We start from the raw sequence: 20246 nt of genomic DNA on the forward strand, positions 1-20246 counted from the left end.
AGATAACGGACATTTTACCAAACGTTTTGACAAGGAAATATAAAAAAAGTTCTATACATAATATTTTCATTACATCTAATTAACTATGTTTCCTGTATCAGTTTTCCCAAAAAAATAAAATGAATCATTATTACTTTGTTATTCAAAAACGTGTGTTGCTAAATGTATCAAAAGTTATTTAAACTAATAAAGCAGATCGTACTACAATTAATCAGAGTTCACAGCTTTTAAAAGAAGTTTTATTTTTCTTTGTTAATGATCAAATTATAACAATTTACCAGCCTTCTTTTCAATATAATATTTACAACACAATATAATATTTACCAAATTGAATTAAAGGGGAATAACAAAACCAGGTACAAATTAAGGGAAAAGAAGAAGTATTACATTTTTCCGGCTTTAGGTTGGTCTTTTTGTACATGAACGCAGGTAACAAAGTTAAGTTAGGAGCGCTGTCATTAGATCTAAGGGTATTGTCCACAAGAGACAAACTTTTTTTAAAATATGAGGAATGTATAGAAAAATGGAAATTAGCCTTTAGTTCTCGTAACACTGTTAAAGCATGTTTCATTGAACTCTTAATCTATTTTTTACATTTATTGTCAGTTTGAAAAGGTGTTATTTTGATGACCATCAATTTGTGTATGCTCTTAATTCATTGGTTTATCAAAAATCAATATGATTGAAATATTTCTTTAGCTTCGTAATACTGTTAAACCATACTAAATTATGAGGTAAATATTGTCTATATTTGGATAGAAAATATTTATGAACGTTAAACTGTTACGCCAGTTGTAATAAATTATCAATTAAACGATTTGTTATCTAACGTTACTAATTATAAAAATAATGATTGTATTACTATTTATAGATTTTGGAACAAACAATCATCTAATATGTATTTGCATGCATGCACGTTTTATTATAAGAACACAGAATGACAGTAATCGTCTTTCTGTTGAAAACGATAATTCTGGTAAGTATACAATTTACTTTGTCGACCATTGCAGAAAATGTCTTAATTGTAATGAGTCTTTTTTTATGTTTAGATAGAGCTTAACGTAATGACTGCAACGAAAAAAAAAATCAATAACAGTGACCTGAACCGATATCGGAATACGTTTTATTAAATCATTTCTCTGTTACAGTGATATGTGTAACACATGTTACAATAGATTTAATACTATTATAAAATCAATGACCTTTCAAATATTAGTCTGACCTCAGTAGATAACAATAAAGACTATTCTAACATTTTGTCGGCTATTTTGAAGGTATTGCTGCTTGTTGTAACACCAAGTTACATACAAAGTTATAGTCTAAGATGTCCAGCAGTACCTCAACGAAAACTAAGATCACAGGGGCTATGTACAGATTTAAAAAATCCAGAGTATTATTGTTTACTTAATGCAAACAACTTGATTTTTGAAGAACAATGTCGAAAAAACCCGGAATTTAAAAGGCCAGGTAATGTTACTAATTACTATTAGTTATAAGAAAATATTATATATTTATGAAATTGGATTAAATTCATAATTATGTTCATTCATTTCTATTTAAGATCCCTCAATGTCATCAGTGTTTTCCTTTTTAACTTTTACATATCTGACATTTTTTCTTCTACCTGTCATGTTATAGTTGGATTTGCTTATATGAAATACTTACTCTACTTTATATATCTAAATTATATATTGCGTTGGAATTTTTTCATTTACTCTTCTTTTCTTCAGTATGAGTTTGTTTGATATTTTAGTGTCTACATCTTCGGCTTCTCTGAGTTATACATGTATTATGTAATTTGTTATTCAACAACATGTATCGAACATAACATATACATGAGCGAAACGTCAACATGTTATAATATAGAAATAATATAGAAATAAAGGCAAAACTAGTATACCGCTGTTCAAAAGTCAGTACAAATCTAGGTATCAAACTTAAACCGATGGAAACAAATCAACTTCAAGAAAGATAATGGCAAAAATGTCGAATGACTCAATGCAACATTTCAAATCATAAAATTGGATTTAATTGGATTAATAATCCCATTTTAATTCCAGATATATTCTATTCCATGTTTCAAAGATAATCAATAAAAATGCATCGTTTAGAAGTTTACAATTCAAGTCTGATTCAACTTACTGGTAACCCATAAGGGCCAAATAAACTCTTGTCATCAATTGGAATCGTTCGTCGTCGACCTTAAATAGTCTGCATCTTCTCCTTCTAAGTCTGCATCTTCTCCTTCTAAACTACTGAGCAAATTTGAACCTAACTCTGCAAAATTAATCATTCGAAAAAAGTAAAATCACAAAAATACTGAACTTAGGGGAAAATCAATTTGTAAAGTCCATAATCACATGGCAAAATCAAATAACAAAACACATAAAAAACGAATGGACAAGAACTGTCATATTCCTGACTTGGTACAAGCATTTTCAAATGTAGAAAATGGTGGATTAAACCTGGTTTTATAGCGCTAACCCTCTTCCGTTATATTAACAATGATGTGTTCACTAAATAGACACAATAAATAAGTATGAATAATAGTTTTAAAAAGTTTCGGATGATTCCGCCTCTAACCGACATTTCTGACATGGCAAAAGATAGACTGTCAGGGGTAAAATGCAAGTTTTATCTTCACTTTTAAAATCCACTGTAGAAAACATCTTAGGTCAGTAACTGTCAGATAATTTAACCAATTATCAGGCGCGGATGTCAATCTTGAAAACTACTTAAAGTCACGAAAAAAGTAGTGGTAAGACAAGATCTACAAGGAGCTTTTTTTTCTTAAAACAAAATTTTTAAATATTTTGTTTTGCATTTCATTACCCAGCCATTTTAGATTAAACAAAAATGAGAAAAAAAATAAAGCATTACAGCATAAGTAATCCTTATGAAAAGATCTACGATCTATAATAATATAATAATGTAATATATAGATTGAAACTTTACAAAAAACAAAACCAATCAACAGGACAAGATCTACAAATATGTCAACACGACAAAAATGATCAATCAATTCCTAATGAGACCATTAAAAGACTATTTAAACTATATTTTGCATTCATTTCGTTAGATACAGACAAACGCAATCACAAACCTATGATTATGTCAGACCAGTTCTTTATGTGTCTCAGCTCGTGTTATGTGTGTGTTGTTTAATCATGAATTTTGTTATTTCTTGGCTATAATTGTATTTAGTATTTATGGTCTTTGAATGTCATTTCAAAATTACCAAATACCACCAATTAGAAAAAAACCTAGTTTAAACGTTTTAATACTAGGTACAGATATTCACCTTAATCTGAAACAATAGTGTAACATCACAACATAGAAATACCCACTATAAAATATCAATTGAAATGGATAAACCCAATCAAAATACATATAAACACAAGTGAACATACACTGAACGAATATATTTGATCTGTGACTCATTTTAAATATGTAAAACCAATTTCAATATAAACCCTATTCGTTTCAAAGACAAATGGCGAAACAAAGTCCAAATTATTATAGATTATTATAGATTTACATTTAAATTTGTTAAATGCCAAAAAATAATATCATATCGCTTATATCATTTGAAAACTTTGTACGCATACATATTATAAAGTATTATTATCATGTATATTAACATGCATATTTTTTTTAATTGAATAACATGTAAATACATGTAAAGCTTCGATTGTTTCCCCGCTGTCTCAACCTGTATTAGTCCTTGAAGATACATAAGGTTATAATCTAATCAATACAGACAATAGCATCTAAAAGAAAATATAGATATAACTATAACCTGAGTAACAAGCACCCAAACAAAAAAATGGGGTGCTCTCAAGTGGTCTTGGAGCACCTGGTTAGCAGATCATGCTCCGCATGTGATATCTTGTTACTCATGTAAGTACCGACACGTTGATATGTATAATTCGATAAATGAAAAGAAAAGGGATTGCGGTGACGACAATTGCAACATATTCGTCGTTAACTGTACCATTTTGAACTCTTGGTTCAATATATCATCAAGCACCTTGCGGTTACCAGACTTGATACTTCTTTTGATAACAAATTCATATTCCAATCACTAATAGAATGCCTTTCTATGCAGAACACAATTGTCTTTCTTTACAATGCATATTGTTATCTCTTTTTTTTCTTCAATTCAGGTTACAAATTTATCTTTAGGGGATCACTTGACGGAATAAAATGTGATAAAGACAACTATCAGCCTTTTAAATTCTGGACAAACGCTACTAGTAAATGTCTTTTGCAAAAGTCACAATGTACTGAGGAAGGTCAGATAACTACTGAAGACGGTAATTCGATCACGGACAGAACATGTCGATGCGACTATACAAGAGGATATACGTTTTTCAAGCAACCATTGAAAAAATGTTTCTGCGTGCCCTCTTTGGAAGATTGTTCATGTCACCAAACAACGTGTCCATCGAGCTACCACTTTACTCCAGGTATGTTTACAGCACGTATTCTAATTTCTTATAGCATGGATAATAAAATAAACTTTATAAATTGAAAAAAAGATATCTAACGAAATGTAAAAAAAAAGAAAATGTAAAGATCGAAATACGTAACTATGCGCATGAAAATGACACCTATAAATTAGTGCGAACGATATTGTGTCTTGGATTTACTTTAATCAGGAGCCAATAGTTGAAATTGAAACAAAACTATCTACTTTTTCAGTAAATAAAAAATGAAATGTGCATGCAGAATGATGTGCTCGATATATTATTTTTGACAACGTTTTTTTTGTCAGTTTCAAATGATGTTCAAGTCACTTAAGAAATCGGTTAACAAAAAGGTGCTCGTGAAGAGCCTTCTTTAAAAAGTTTCGTGATGATACTGTCCGAAAGATTAACTCAATTTTACTGTATCATCTCTATTTTTGTCATATATCCTACATCTATATTTTTGCTAACATTCATAATCTTCATCAAAATGAAATACGTGTCTCAAATCCGAAATGTGTGCCGTGAAAGTCTTGTATCTGATATGTTTTGTCAAAATAGGTCATATTGGCATTCACATCAGATCTCTGATTATCCGGAATTGTGTACAATTTAATGAATAACCCCAAATTTTCAGTTACATAGTTTGAGGATTAAAAACAAGTTATAAATGATTCTTTATGTTTTATCATTTTGAATGTTCAGTGTAAAAGTACATGTTTACATAAAGAACACTTAAAAAAAGATATGTTTTTTTTCAATTTGGTCAGCGGTTGATCAACTCCTCAATACAAATATTCAATGTGTCATATGACAGACATTTTTGTCCAGAACAATATTTAGGTATATAATATATATAACAGTTAGATAGGAGATAGTTTTATCTGTTGTGGATTATGTGTTAAGGTTGAACAATGTGTAATAAAGTTTATCAGCGGAAATTATTCATATCTATCTCAGTTAGAATTATTGTGGATGGTATCAGTTTGTAATGTACATTATTCATACGATTTTTTTGGTGAAATTAAGTAATACATGTAATATACGGTTTAAACTCTACATACCAATATGTAAATTGAAACAATACACTTTCAGATTATAAATGCATAAGACCATCAGATATCATTGGCGATTTTGAATGTCCTTCCATCAAGACAGCTATGTAAGTTTAAAAACTGTCAATGCAACAAAAGTTGCTACTGTAATGTAAACTGTATTTAACTTATTTATGTGCAATCACTTTACTAAGTTTAAGGAGGCTCGATGGTACAAAAATTTCAGAAAAGAACTAAACATTTATTTTTCATTGCAAATTTTATTTATTAACCTTTAGTTAGTAGTTGTTACTTTATCATATGATACAAAAATCATTCAAAAAATCGTTTTGTCCCCAGATGAATTTTAAAAAGTAAATAACATTGAGAAAGCTCTAAATTATCTCCCTTTGGTGCAAACATGCCATTTTTTAACTCAACGTTGACCTATATTTTTTATTATAATTTTCAAATAAGCTGTACTTAAACCAACTTTTTTGTAAAATTTGAGCGATTTCTGTAATGAAGTTCTTTTTTTATTTCGATATTACCTCTATTTTCCCTTTTAGTTCAACAGAAAAAAAAGTGCCTCTACAAAAATGTATGCTTCTTTCGAAGCCAGGTTGTGAGCGTAAATAAACGGTGACACCATGTTTTTATTTTATTTTTCTATTAAGTATTAGATAAAGTTCTCTTACAGAAAAATATAGCAAAATCCCATATTAGAAAAAAAATTGATTTAGACCCGTGAGCCTCCTTAAGTGTAAACAAGATCAACTTTTAAACAAAACAAAACAAAATAATTGACAAGTTTGTAAAAGTAATATATTAATCATAATGAACAAACCACAACATCAAAACATAACATATAAAAGGACTACAACAAACTGTACAAGGTATAATAAATGGTTGTCGTCTGTTCATCATGTGGTTCAGAAGTGTTTCTCGTTTTTTTTTTTTTTTTAATAGATAAAACCGTTTAGTTGGTTTTACACTAGTCATTTTTGGGGCCCTTTATAGCTTGCTGTTCGGTGTGAGCCTATGCTCCGTGTTGAAGACCGTACCTTGACCAATAATGGTTTACTTTTATAAATTGTGACTTGGATGGAGAGTTGTCTCATTGGCACTCATACCACAACTTTCTATATTTATATACAATAACTAATAGAAAAAAAGAAATACTAAATGTATATGTAAAGCACAAAAGGGTTTGAAGGTATCGAAACCAACAGAGGACTCAAAAATAAGTTATTGAATATAACATGTATAATGTTGTTACTGACCAATTGAGAAATAATAAGACAAGGACGAAAACATGGTTTGGTCAATTTGGACTGATTAAAATAAACTGTTATCACAGAGATATGTCTCGCTTTTTTGTAATTTTGATTATGCAAATTTTGAAATCAAAATAGCAACATTTAAGTTATGCAAGTATTCAAAGTCGATGAACCTTGACTGCAGGTACATGGCTAATCAATCTCCATGAAAATGCGATGTGTCAATGCTAAAACAACTGCATAACAAATACCATTGACTTATAATAAGTCGTTCCATTTAAACAAACTTAACACACACATTAACTTGTAAACTATATAAAAGTTTCAAAGTCAATGAACCAGGATGAGGGGGTAGGGCTTTATAATCTCCATGGAAACAAAACTTGGTAATGCCAATATAGTTAATGTTGCATACCAAATATCATTGACTTAACTTCATCAGTTGATCTTAAACTGATCTTATCATACAATAATACATTTTAATACATGTAACTAAAACCAAGTTTAAAATCAATAGACCATGACTGAGTTACAGGGCCAAATATTCTCCATGGTATTGAGATGTGCTGATGCTTATACAACTGAATACCAATTAACATTGGTCTACCACTAATGGTTCCACTTGAACTGACCTCATCATAAACTAATACATGTAAACTATGCAAAATTTTCAATGTCAATAGACCATAACTAAGGGGGCGGAGCCAAATAATCTCCCTGGAAATGATACATGCCAATGCTTATACAACTGTATACCAAATATCTTTGACCGGAAACTAGTGGTTCCCCATAAACTGACCTAATCACAAAGTAATACATGTAAACTAAGCAAAAGTTTCAAAGTCAATAGACCATGACTGAGGAGGCAGGGCCAAATAATCTTAATGGAATTGAGATGAGCTCATGCTTATACAACTTCATACCAAATATCATTGACCGATCACTTGTGGTTTACCATAAAGTAGACATAATCACAAACTAATACATTGTTGACGCCGCCGCCGTTTTGATTCTCTTTTGCCTTATCGTTATTTCATATATAATTAGAAGTAAGCAAACTTCTTTTAAATTTTGAATTTATTATTTTTCTTTTAAGAGAAATGTCGAAACAGAGACATGCATTTCCTTAATGATAATCATTTATTCTAAATGTTGAAAATGAATTCAAAATTGGCAATTCGTGTGCATCAAATCTAAGAAAAGCAAGGAATCATAAGTAAAATTATGCGGAACCATAACTTCTATGGAAAAATGACGTATACATAAAATAATATGTTATTTTAAGGACTTTGAATTAAAATTTTGTATTTTTATGATTTGAATCAACAATTCGATAAAATATTAAGTTTGGATTGACAATTCACTTGGTCATGTCGAAGTTGAAGTATGGAAACTTCCATAAATTATTGAACACATATATCATGTTATGGAGGGGTATTTGCCAAAAATACCAGTCAAGGGACTGTTAACTTTCCCTAGCCGCTAGGCTAGAAATGATATATTTGTTTGAATTACACCGAATAGACTTGGATTGAAACTCTCTGTAAAGGTGCAGATAAATCTTTTTTTAAATTGAAAGCTGTAATTATGTTTATGCATAATTTTGAGGATAGGTGGATATCATAATAGAATCACGGGAATTATAAATGAACAAATACGCGTCAGCTTGCATTCTTTATGTATTGTATTACATTGTATTGCATTGTTTTGTATGTTATTGTTTGATTGCATTGCATGACCCTTATGGATATAAATTTGCAATAAAGATTATTTTTTAACGTCATATCCGAAAAAATTTTGGCGGGAAGATGCTCGCGAGGGTAAAAAGGAATATTCAAAATGGCAAATATCATGGTATTAGAGGCATATTCAACGGCAATGGTAAAAACATGCAAATTCGTTTGAAAAGAGGGACGAAAGATACGAAATGGACAGTCAAACTCACAAACTGACAACGCCATGGCTAAAAATGAAAAAGACAAACAGACAAACAACAGCACACATGACACAACACAGAAAACAAAAGAATAAATAACACAAACCCCACCAAAAACTAGGGGTAATCTCAAGTGCTCTGGAAGGGTAAGCAGATCCTGCTCCACATGTGGCACCCGTCGTGTTGCTTATGTGATAAAAAATCCAGTAAATAGTCTAATTCGGTAAGTCACATTCATGAAAGGAAAGGGGATTGTAGTTACGACATAAGGAACATATCCGATATCATTGGTGAAACGGTTATTCCATAACGGTCAACCAACTCGTGATGGCGTCCGTACAATTTACGAAGGGATGATTTCAACTTCACCATTTGAAACTCTTGGTTTAATAGCTTCCTTGTGAGCAGCAACCCTCTATCAAGAAAATCATGATAGGAAATGCAAGCACGGGAATATCGTATCAAATGGGAGATATATACCCCGTATGCAGGTGCTGCTTGAATGTTGCTACTTAGAAATGGAAAGTTCACAATTGGAAAGCTGAAATCATCTCTTTTGTCGTAAAGTTTTGTTTTCAACCGACCCTCATTGTCAATATCTAGATGTAAGTCAAGATATGAGGCCGACTTAACTGTATCTGTAGTATCCTTTATCTTGAAAGGAGGATAGTATGTAAGAATAAGCGAAAAATACACTGGCTTCCAATCAATTAAAATCTGGCATTCTTATATAAGGTGTAATTATGTCTGAAATGCATTAATCAACTGATAAGATTTTTTGTATTTGTTAAATCAAGAATTTGAGATTTAGAAAAATTCTGATGAGGTGTTTTGTTTTTCGGTCATTGGATTCTGCGGTCATAATTGATTGTTTTTACCAAAAAAAAACAATAAAAGACTCTAAGCAAAAATGACCCCCTGTTTAGTTTTAATCGAGACATAATGATAATAGATATAAATCGTATAATGTTTTCAGCAAAGCATCGTCGTGTCTTGTGTTTGAAGTGGTTGAACAGGTGAAGTAGTAGCACTCAGAATGTATTTATTTTGATCTTTTCTGTTTTATTATATTGAATGCATGATTTATCATTTGTACAAAAATGTTTGTAACTAAAGAAAGACAAAGTAAAGAAAAAAAGCCAACTGTCAAATTATATAGAATAGTAAAATTGTTCAATATTGGCGAGCACAATTTGAATTGTAAAAAAAGAAATAATATTTCTCCATCATGTGCATTAGTTAACCTTCTAGTGTTAAATTGCATTTTTTTTAATGGTTGAATGATCTTTTTTCAATGGTTTTAACTATGTTGCATTTTTAGAGGAACTTCGAAATTTTATAACGATACAACGAATTGTATTATTAAATGCAGACTTTCAATTCGAAATGAACTTGTCTATATTTCATTACACACACATTCACACCATTTTTGTTTTGATTTTATCTGCAAATGCAATACGCACAATAACATAAAAAGAATCGCTATGTTCATGTTGTTGCAATAATGATAAGAAGTTATTTTTTTCTTTTTGTCTTTTACACATAATACAGTTGCAATAATGATAAGAAGTTATTTTTATACATAATACAGTATGTACATTTTTTCTAAAATATTTTTTCGACATAGTGTTGATGTATTGGTAACCCAAAAGACACCATTTTTGTCATCGTTTGTAACAGGTAATATTTTAAATCAATAAAAAATAAAATCACAAAAATACTGAACTCCGAAAATTCAAAACGGAAAGTCCCTAATTAAATGGCAAAATCAAATGATAAAACACATCAAACGAATGGACATCAACTGTCATATTCTTGATTTGGTACAAGTAAATGTCTGATCATCGAAATAAATTTAATGTTGAGACTTGTAAAAACTTGGAATTGTGAGTCATCAATTGCTAAGGTAAAAAGTGTTTAAAGAATCTTGTAACAAATGAGAAAGTTAGACGAGTAAGATGTATTCAAACCTTTGAACTCTCTTTGATTTTTACAAATATATTATTCAAGGGATAGAACTCTGCTTTACTTATGGAAGACGACCTGTATGTACTAAAAACAGCTATATCGTCTTTTATGCATAAATCTTTGACATATTCATAACCATGGTGATGCAAAATATTCTATTTGATATCTTACATAGGTAACTTTTACTATTCAGGAGAAAAAAACTAAATGTATGTATATATGGAAACATCCTTTATTCAGAAGTATTCATACATTGATATATGACTTTGAAACACTGATTCAGGATTTAAATTGTACGCATAATATCATAACATGCTCTAAGGAAAAGATACACTTCCAAGTTCATAATTTGAAAAGATAGTGATTGAAAAATATATTATGTTTAACCCTAAAATCGTTTTAACTTTTTTTTAATGGCATTAGGCACATATATCTTTAAAAAAGGAGTACATTTGAACTGTGCATTATATCTGAGGTAGTTTACGAACACCTCAACTGTGTATTATTCAGATAATAGCACAATAAGAACTAAGACATTATTTTTCTAGGTCATGTATTTATATATGATTACCTTCAACGTGATTAAAAGTAAATCCTGGATCCGCAATATACAAAAACAGAAACAATTTAAGTTATTGATTTAAATTTGATTGGCATACCTTTGGCTTTCAGCCTGTAGACTGATCGTTTCCAATTGCAATTAAGGTATAAAAACGCTGCCTTTGGAATCTTTATAAAATCAGTTTGCTATGCTCTGTTAATGGTTTACTTAAAATAAGAATCACATCAGGATTGCTCTTTTTGGAAGACTGACAATATTCTATCTATACAAAATATATATTATTTACTAATAACTACAACAAATGTGAATAAACTGTAACACCTAATATTTTTTAAGGACCTGACACGTCCAATATAGTTCGAAACCATAGGCAAGAAAATATGAAAATAGTGTCTACATTTATGTTTCTGTCAGGTAAGATAACATCAGTTAATGCATATTGACGTATAGATAATGACATGAATTATGAATTCATAGAATGGTATTTCTTTCTATTCTCTATGTTTGGCTATGCTGTTTATGTTCAGTTTGTTCTCATCTATATATCACAAATGTTGAAGTATATTTACGCCTTATTCATGTTATTGGTGTTTACATGTTTAGTTTGTTTGGCGTTAATGCTTATGATAAATCAAGGAAAGCGTTTCGCATGCATAAGATTTATAAAAATATTTATTTACTTTTTCATCATTTCAAGTATGTGATAACTATTTAATAAACAGTTGAAACAGTTATTATAAAATATCAACCGCAAACCCAATCCTGAATTATTGTGATCATTTTAATTGGTGAAAATTGAAACTCATAAAGATTGAAAAAGTAAAATCACAAAAACACTGAACTTGTTGCTTAACTACAAATTTCGTCAATAATGATTTTTTTTTTCGTCAACTACATATTTGTAGTATTAAATAAACTGTTAAAAATGCCTGACGCACGTGATGTTTTCAGAAGACTGACCAGTGAATCTCGAACAAATTTTTTTAAAGGCCAAATAAATTAACATCATAATAATAGCAGAATGGGTTAATCTTATGGCGTTAGTTGCTAGATACTAGAAGGAGTAGCAAAAAATCATATGAACTATTAATACCAATTGTTTAACGGCTGTCAAAGATAAACCAGTCATTGGATGCCCCATTTTGATGTTTACTTCGTAAGCAACATCAAAACATAGTGGTAATTTTCACTTTTTGTTTGACCCATGTTTCTATGATGATTTAGTTTATAACCACATGGTCAATGCCACAGCTGGTAGAGAATTCCTCCACAAAGGTATCGCCACCCAAAAGTCAGCACTTCTGTGTTAATCTGAATTGTCATTAATACGGTAATAACTACAAATCAACTGTTTACAAAACTTTTAGAAATATTAAGAATGTTTTTACTAAGTTAAAGACTACCTTAGACTTTATTTGCAATCCTCATACTTTATCTAGCCAATTGAACTTTGTTTCTTCCAATGACACCGTTGCATCTTTTGTGGACAAAATATGCGTGTGGCGCATACAATTTTAATCCTGGTATATATGAATTAAAGATAACAACTGTATTTACACTGATGTATAACCAATCAGTCACTTTAAACATATTGTAAACGTTAATAGCAAATTACACACATATTCTTTTCTTTCAACTATTGGCGAAATGGTCAGATCACACTTAGTCCAATTTATAACTTCTAAAAATAACGTTTTTGAAATTCATGTAACACAATTAAATCAAAATGATACCTCTTCGTTCTTATAATAAGACATACATTAACGGGAAAGCATACCATGTCTTACCGTCTATGAACAACGTTTACAATGCAATTAATCAAGACTATGATATATTTTAGGTTTCCTTATAGCAATTACAATGGGCGGAGCTATGCTTTTGACGAAATACGTTCGTAAGTTCTTAAGCTGTAACTTTGCATAGAATTAGTCCTTACAAGACAGTGAGTTAAATTGTTACTGTATTTTAGGTGTATGCTATCAACACATCAGATACATTTGTTCAAACTATAATTTGACTAGATGGAGAACTGGATTATCCGTCACTATAGTGGCATATTTCTTGGTTCAATATCAATTCGGGAAACTTCATTCCAAATTGTCAACATCTATTATCTAAGCAATCAAAACTAGGCTAATAATACGATGAAACTACCTTCTCTTGGGCCTGTGAAGTAAAAGTTCCGAAAGCCTTTAAGAGGAGGTGCAATCCATGTCACGTTCCATGAATATATATTTAACTTATCTGCAGTTTACACTAGAAATCCTAAACCTCTAGATTCCCGCTTTAAAACTATACTGTCCCATCTAAAATTTCAATTTATTTTGAAAAAAACATGCATTTAACTTTAGAATTTTAACTATCTTCAACCCGCGTTTTCATCCTTATTGTGCTGTCCTTGATGACGCACTTTTCTTTACTGAACATACAATAAACGAACTTGGATCTTCTTTGTATGGGATCTTTTCGGATCGATAAACAATACTGAATTCCTACGAGGAACATTTTTTTCAAATTTCTCTTTAATTTGTATCTTCTTTGTAGCAGTGTAATTTAACCAATTTTCAAGTTGGATAATTATCGGTCGATAATTATTTGTAAAGATAGGAAAAAACTGTCACATATTGCGGCGAACTTGTTACAGTACCTGTATCATGTGTATTGTGTACTTCAGCTGTACATTGAATGGATTTTGCCAGCTTGGATGAAGTTAGAAATCAAATACTGAACTTAAATAAAAACAAGGGAAAGTCCAAAAAACTGACATAATCAAATGTTGTCAAACAACGGCACGGGTGAAAAACAAATGTAATTTTCCTGACATAGTACAGTCATTTCACGACGTAAAAAGTCGGTTAAACCTAACTGAACAGCTTGGTTAATCTCCTATGTTTATCATAGTTGGTTTTAATTTATCCCTTGATACATGGAATCAATACTTAAAGACTATCATGTATTATTTGTGAAGTTGATACGGAATATTTCTGAAAACGGTCTTGGTATCTTTCGATAAACTTTTTTTTTAAAATAGGACGAAACATTCTTTGACAAAACCCTGGTTTCTTTATCTTTCTGCTCAGATACTGGTGACGTTTCACACAGTAAGATAAGCAGCTACATGCTCTAGAATATGGAATAAGTTTAGAAATGTACATATATTTGAAGGTATATTGTTATAGATGTGAAATAAAATATTTCCAAATTATTTCAATGCAAATCTGCTTCTTTAATTAAAAAATCCTGTTTATTTGCGACTACGTGTCTCATGCTCATGAATATGGATGACTTCTATGGAGATTATTTTTTAACCCTATATTTATGCAATAATATTCATTGAAAATATCTATCAATCTCAGCTGATCATATGTAATCTGTGTCATAAAGATAGCTTCCCTCTACTGGGTGGTCCTTTACAGAGCTAATTTATTTACTGAATGTGTTAACATTTTTGTATCAAATTATTAAATACAGAAAGGAAAAACGTACACATCAGATGTGATGTATAGACGGTGAAATTGTTGATGAAAAGCTAATCTGGTAATAACTATAAAACAATGAAAACTTGGTCATCAAAATACTTTTGAAAAACGATTTACAAAAGCAACTTTATCCTTTTATGTACTGAGCTGTGGAAATAGACCCCTCTCCTTGTGTTTTTTTAATGAACGGTATTTTAATCAGGTCATGAGCTTCAGACTGTATAATATATTGAACTTTGTGATAACAATGACAATTTTACGTACAAAATTTTAAATACTGATGGATAAGACCCATTCATCAAAATTCATAGTGGCTATAATCTGTTATACATTTACAGGACACATACAAAAAATCTTTAGAGATGAAGTACTAAATCAACAAGAAAAAGAATTAGTGAAAAATGGCATTGATGAAAAAAATGATAGGAATTCATACAATTCTGTACCAAGTAAGATCAATTAAGATATGTATTTGAAAAAGGCAAAACAAAACCTGAACTAACGGCAAACTTGGCATAATCAATCAGTTTTCAAATAAAAGAGCGAAACTCAATTATTTACTTTCTTAAACTGCTGTTTTCTCAACACGTCATTCCTTTTTTTTTTTAAAATACGCTATCACTTTCACTTATGCATATACCGTATATCAAATTTTTGTCGCGTGTGTTAAATTTTCGGTTTGTTGGCGGCACCTACAGAAACGCGAAAATTTGACTCTCGGAAATTTCTCTACATATTTATAGATTTGCATCTGTTCTACAATCGATTCATAGATAAAACTGCTATTTGACGATGGAAGTTTTTAACGACCTTGTCTGGCTATACAGTCAGCCCTTGCACGATCGATAAACTGCTATTTATCTTAAAAGTATATGTATACTCATTTAACCCCAAAGGGGACATAACATTTTTATATAAAATCAGTCTTTTATATTGATTGGGAGATCAAAAGAGTGTGTACTATTAATTAAGATATACTTTTTATAATAATTAAATTTTCTTATCATACATGTCATTTCTTTTGACAGCAAATAATTTAGTTACACGCTAAAGGTGTTAATTACTATTGACTGTTGTCTTAACCCGAACCTTATGCATTTAGTGTAAAAATTAGATCAAAATAAATAACATTTTAACGGATAATAACACAAATATAAATTGCTTTCAAATATCTGTTAAACTAGCACAAACCTGATTACACACTTAATTTTTTACCATGTCACAATGGACATGATTTAAATATGTTAAATGATTATTGAAAGATCTCCGAATATGTGTATTTTAGTTTGTAGTACATGTATATGTATATTTAATCGATTGTCTGTCAGCCATTTCTTTCTCACTATCTAACTTTTACAATACAATACGGTGGGAATTATTCCTGGTGTATTTTTCCATTCAGTGAAAATTATACACAGCGAAAATTAAACCTTTCCTTTTTGTCATCAAATCGCAGAAAAAAACGACGCGAAAAAAAAAGATATACGGTACATAGATTTAAATGATTGATATACGATTATAAGCCAATAAGGAAGGATTACAATACATAACATTTATGAGCATTGAAATAAAAAAGAGCCTCGACATGGTAACTTGACAGAGAAAAAAAGTGAAAACTATAATATAGAAACATTTGCCTTAAGAAATTAAAACCTTGTAAAATATGTTTCAACAATAAAGCCTTCTTCTTTTTATCTTAATGAGTGTGTTGGTAAAATGTTGCAGAAAACCCCAAATGGGAATTATAATTGAATTGCGTGGAATTATATAATGTTGGTATTACAGGTGACAAAAAAACATAAAGTTTTAACATTTCTCAGTAATTTTAAAAGACAATGTGTTATGATTAACAAAGAGACAACTTTTCACCACATTACACAAAATTTGCAACTCTTCGTCACCGTACAGCCTACAACAATGAGCAACACCCATAACGCAGTTCAAGCTATAAACGATTACTTCATGAAAAATATAAAACAAGTTGAAGAACAAAACAATAAACAAAACTAAAATAAGATAAATCACAAAAAAATGAACAGCACTAAATTACCAGCTTTGATTTGGAAAAGGCACATAATTATATAATATGGCGGAGTTAAATATGTTTTCGGGCGTCCAACCTTCCGCCTGATCTTGGAAAATTGTGTAATTATAACATTAACACAACCTATGAACCTAATACCTAAGTCAGGCGAAATGGGTTTTACTCATCATGTCGATACACAATACATGACCATTAACAAAGACACCTCACACGAAGTGCTAATGTTAAAAAATAACATACATATAATATAGATTATACATCAAGAAAAGCAAAATCAAGGATATGATAACTATCATTTCGGAAATAGATCTGCAATTTTTCAGATACTAGAGGTGAGGAATAACTGATCCGCTTGCCCACCCTGAGAACAAAATAATTATTATTTGAAATTTATCTTTTCATTACAGCGGTATACTACAGTTCCCTTTGTTTATCAATTAATTTCATATTCAAACATTTCAGATGAATATGATCAACAAGAATGGAAAAAGAATAACAACAAATTCGTAATAACAGAGGCAACTAAGCATATAGAAGAAAAGCTCAGAAAAGAAAATTGCGTTCTTCTAATCGGTTGCCCCGGAAACGGGAAAACCGCAATAATCAAACACATTGCGCTCAAATTATGCAAGGAGGAAAATTTTGAACTTATTCCAGCAGTGTCGAGTCCAAAAAATATTCTGAATTACCACAATGAAAACCGAAAGCAATTATTTATTATTGATGATTTTTGTGGTATTTTAGTCGCTAATGCACAGCAAATTGACAAATGGTCTAATCAAATCGATGCTGTTTTGAAACTTATTAAAACGGATATAGATGGAAATATTTCAAGCCCTGGACAAGTAAAGCTTCTGTTTGCAACAAATGAAGACATTTTGAACGACAAAGTTTTCGGAAATCGGCTAAAACAATTGAAACAGTTTTGTTACTTTCTCTCTGAATGCCCATTAACATACGACGAAACATGTGAAATTATTCAGAAATATAGACCAACCGTAGGACAATCAAAGTTAAGAGCGGAAATACAATCCGACGTTGGATATTTTCCTCTGCTCTGTAAATTATCCGAAGGTAAAACGGCTGACCAGATTGACATGCTTTTCGTTAATTCCGATGATTTCATCAAAAAAGATATAGCTAATCTCAAAGACAACAGCAACATGCTGTTCTGCATTATTACGTTGTGCGTCTTTTTCAAAAACCGTCTGAAAGCTAATATGTTGAACGATAGCTATACATTTGAGTCAAAAGAAAAGAAAAAAGCTTTTGATGTTATTTGTGCAGAATTTAATTTAGGTCTTCACAGAGAAGCCAATAGAATGCGCCTAATAGAAAAACTCGATTCATCTGAAAACACCTATGTTTTTCAAATAAAGGATTACTACTGTCTTATCCACAGTAAAATCTATCAGGCTGCAGAGATTGTTTGTGCACAAACATTCGTTGATTGCTTTATCAAATTTGCACCTTGTTCGTTTATTGCTACACGGTACCGCTTTACATCGACCAACGGAGAAAAACAAGACAATGTAGTTTGGATTAAGGAGGAAGAAACACAAACAAAATATTTCAAAAGATTGGTTAATGATTTAGAGGAAGGGGTAACCTACAGCACATTTCACAATGCTCAACTCTGTGATAAAGAATACAGGGCAAAGTTTTGTTCCCACTGCAAGCTGAAACAGGAGTTGATTACAAAATTTTTATTCCAAATAAAAGAAAGTAACGAATCCGACCCTCATACTGCACAAAGCTCTTTTGATGACAGTTCTGACTATGAAGACTATTTGGATTTTACAAAGCAGTATCACTATATGGATCATAAGATGCGAAAGCCGCTTATCGAGTCGGCATGGGAGGGATACAGTGACATTGTCAAAATGCTGCTAGAAATGAAATGTGACATCAATGAAACCGATAGATTTGGGAGAACTGCTTTGTTTGTTGCAATTTATCGCAATAACACTGATGTGGCCAAAGAATTGATATATAGTGGTGCTTGTCATTCCCTGTGCAATAACAAAGGTCAATCTCCGTTATATATTGCTTCTAAAGAAGGAAACTATGAAATAGTAAAAGCTCTTTTAGAAAAGGGAGCAAGTACTGAAAGTTATGATAAAGACGGAAATTCGTCGCTGATTGTAGCTTCCAAATGTGGTCATAAAAACGTGGTAGAAGCATTATTGAAATCAGAGGCTGATGTATCAAAATGCAACAATGAGGGTAAGTCGCCTCTTTATTTTGCGTGTGTCCATGGAGGAACGGATTTGGTAAATATTTTGATAAAACATAAAGCAGACGTTAATGCATGCGATAAAGAAGGCGTATCACCCCTCCTTGTTGTTTCCATTAAAGGTTATGCACATTTATTAGATGCGCTTATTAAAGCAGGAGCGAAAATATCAAAACTGGACAGTTATGGTAGATCCTCTTTGATTTTTGCGTGTGAAGGAGGATTCGACAATGTAGTTGATATTTTGATAACTAAAAATGCAAACAAAATGCAATGTGACCAGGAAAATAGATCGCCCTTATTCATTGCTTGTGAAAAAGGTCATCCAAAAATCGTCCAATTGCTGATAAAAGATAAACCTGATGTGATAAACCTATGCGATGAAAATGACAGGTCGCCATTATTTGTTGCATGTGAAAAAGGAAGATTTGAAATTGCAAAAATGTTATTAAAGCACGAAGCAAACATTAACTATTTAGACAATAAAAAGCGTTCTCCATTGTATGCAGCTTGTCGATCTGGTTGCATTGATGTGGTTAAGCTTTTACATAAAAATGGGGCTAAAATAGACCAATATAACATATGGGGTGGTTCACCTTTGTTTGTTGCAAGCAGGGAAAACAATTTTGAAGTCGTTAAATTTTTGATTGATCAACATTCTGATATTTCAAAAGCAGATTCAAATGGAAAAACTTCACTGATAGTAGCATGCGAAGAAGGACGTGTGAAAATTGTCAACTACTTGATTCAAAAAGGGGCTAATGTTAATCATTGTGATAAAGAAAAAAGATCTTCATTGCACGCCGCGAGTTTTGGTGGTCATGCAAATATTGTACAGTTGCTTATAGACAATAAGGCGGATACAACTATTCGTGATTCTGATGGACACACATCTTTGGAGATTGCTTGCAAAAAGAATTTCCTAGATATAGTTGAAGTCCTCAGGAAATATGTTTGAAAATAGACAACAAATGTTAAAAGCTCCACTGGTTAGAGAAACTGTTCATGGTTCAAGATTATTTATAATGATGATAGCGCCGTTTGTAGAATTTTTTTTATCTGTAAGAATGTTTGCACAATTCTTTTGGAATGTCCCTTCCAGCAACACTTTCAACATTGAAAAAAAAGCATTAAATATTTACAGGAGCAATCTTCTACTTTAGTATGTATGATCCACCACTATATTGTTGCACCCCAAAAATGGGTAAATGTTGCAATATTTCTTAGTGTTTATCGCC

The 20246-nt window shown here is 31.1% G+C and overlaps 1 protein-coding gene across 1 annotated transcript; it reads left to right on the forward strand.

Annotated features, from left to right (window-relative positions):
• Nucleotides 1–17992: 17992 nt before the first annotated feature.
• Nucleotides 17993–19966, forward strand: LOC134697954 (ankyrin repeat domain-containing protein 50-like). The gene has a single exon (XM_063560239.1). It carries the CDS (start codon nt 17993–17995, stop codon nt 19964–19966), a length of 1974 nt encoding a protein of 657 aa, XP_063416309.1.
• Nucleotides 19967–20246: the final 280 nt, after the last annotated feature.

Source organism: Mytilus trossulus, chromosome 14 (genome assembly GCF_036588685.1).
Source record: "Mytilus trossulus isolate FHL-02 chromosome 14, PNRI_Mtr1.1.1.hap1, whole genome shotgun sequence".
Taxonomy (NCBI): domain Eukaryota; kingdom Metazoa; phylum Mollusca; class Bivalvia; order Mytilida; family Mytilidae; genus Mytilus; species Mytilus trossulus.

Coding starts and splice junctions, on each gene's coding strand:
- LOC134697954 (XM_063560239.1), top strand. CDS start 17,993: ATGTTGAACGATAGCTATACATTTGAGTCAAAAGAAAAGAAAAAAGCT.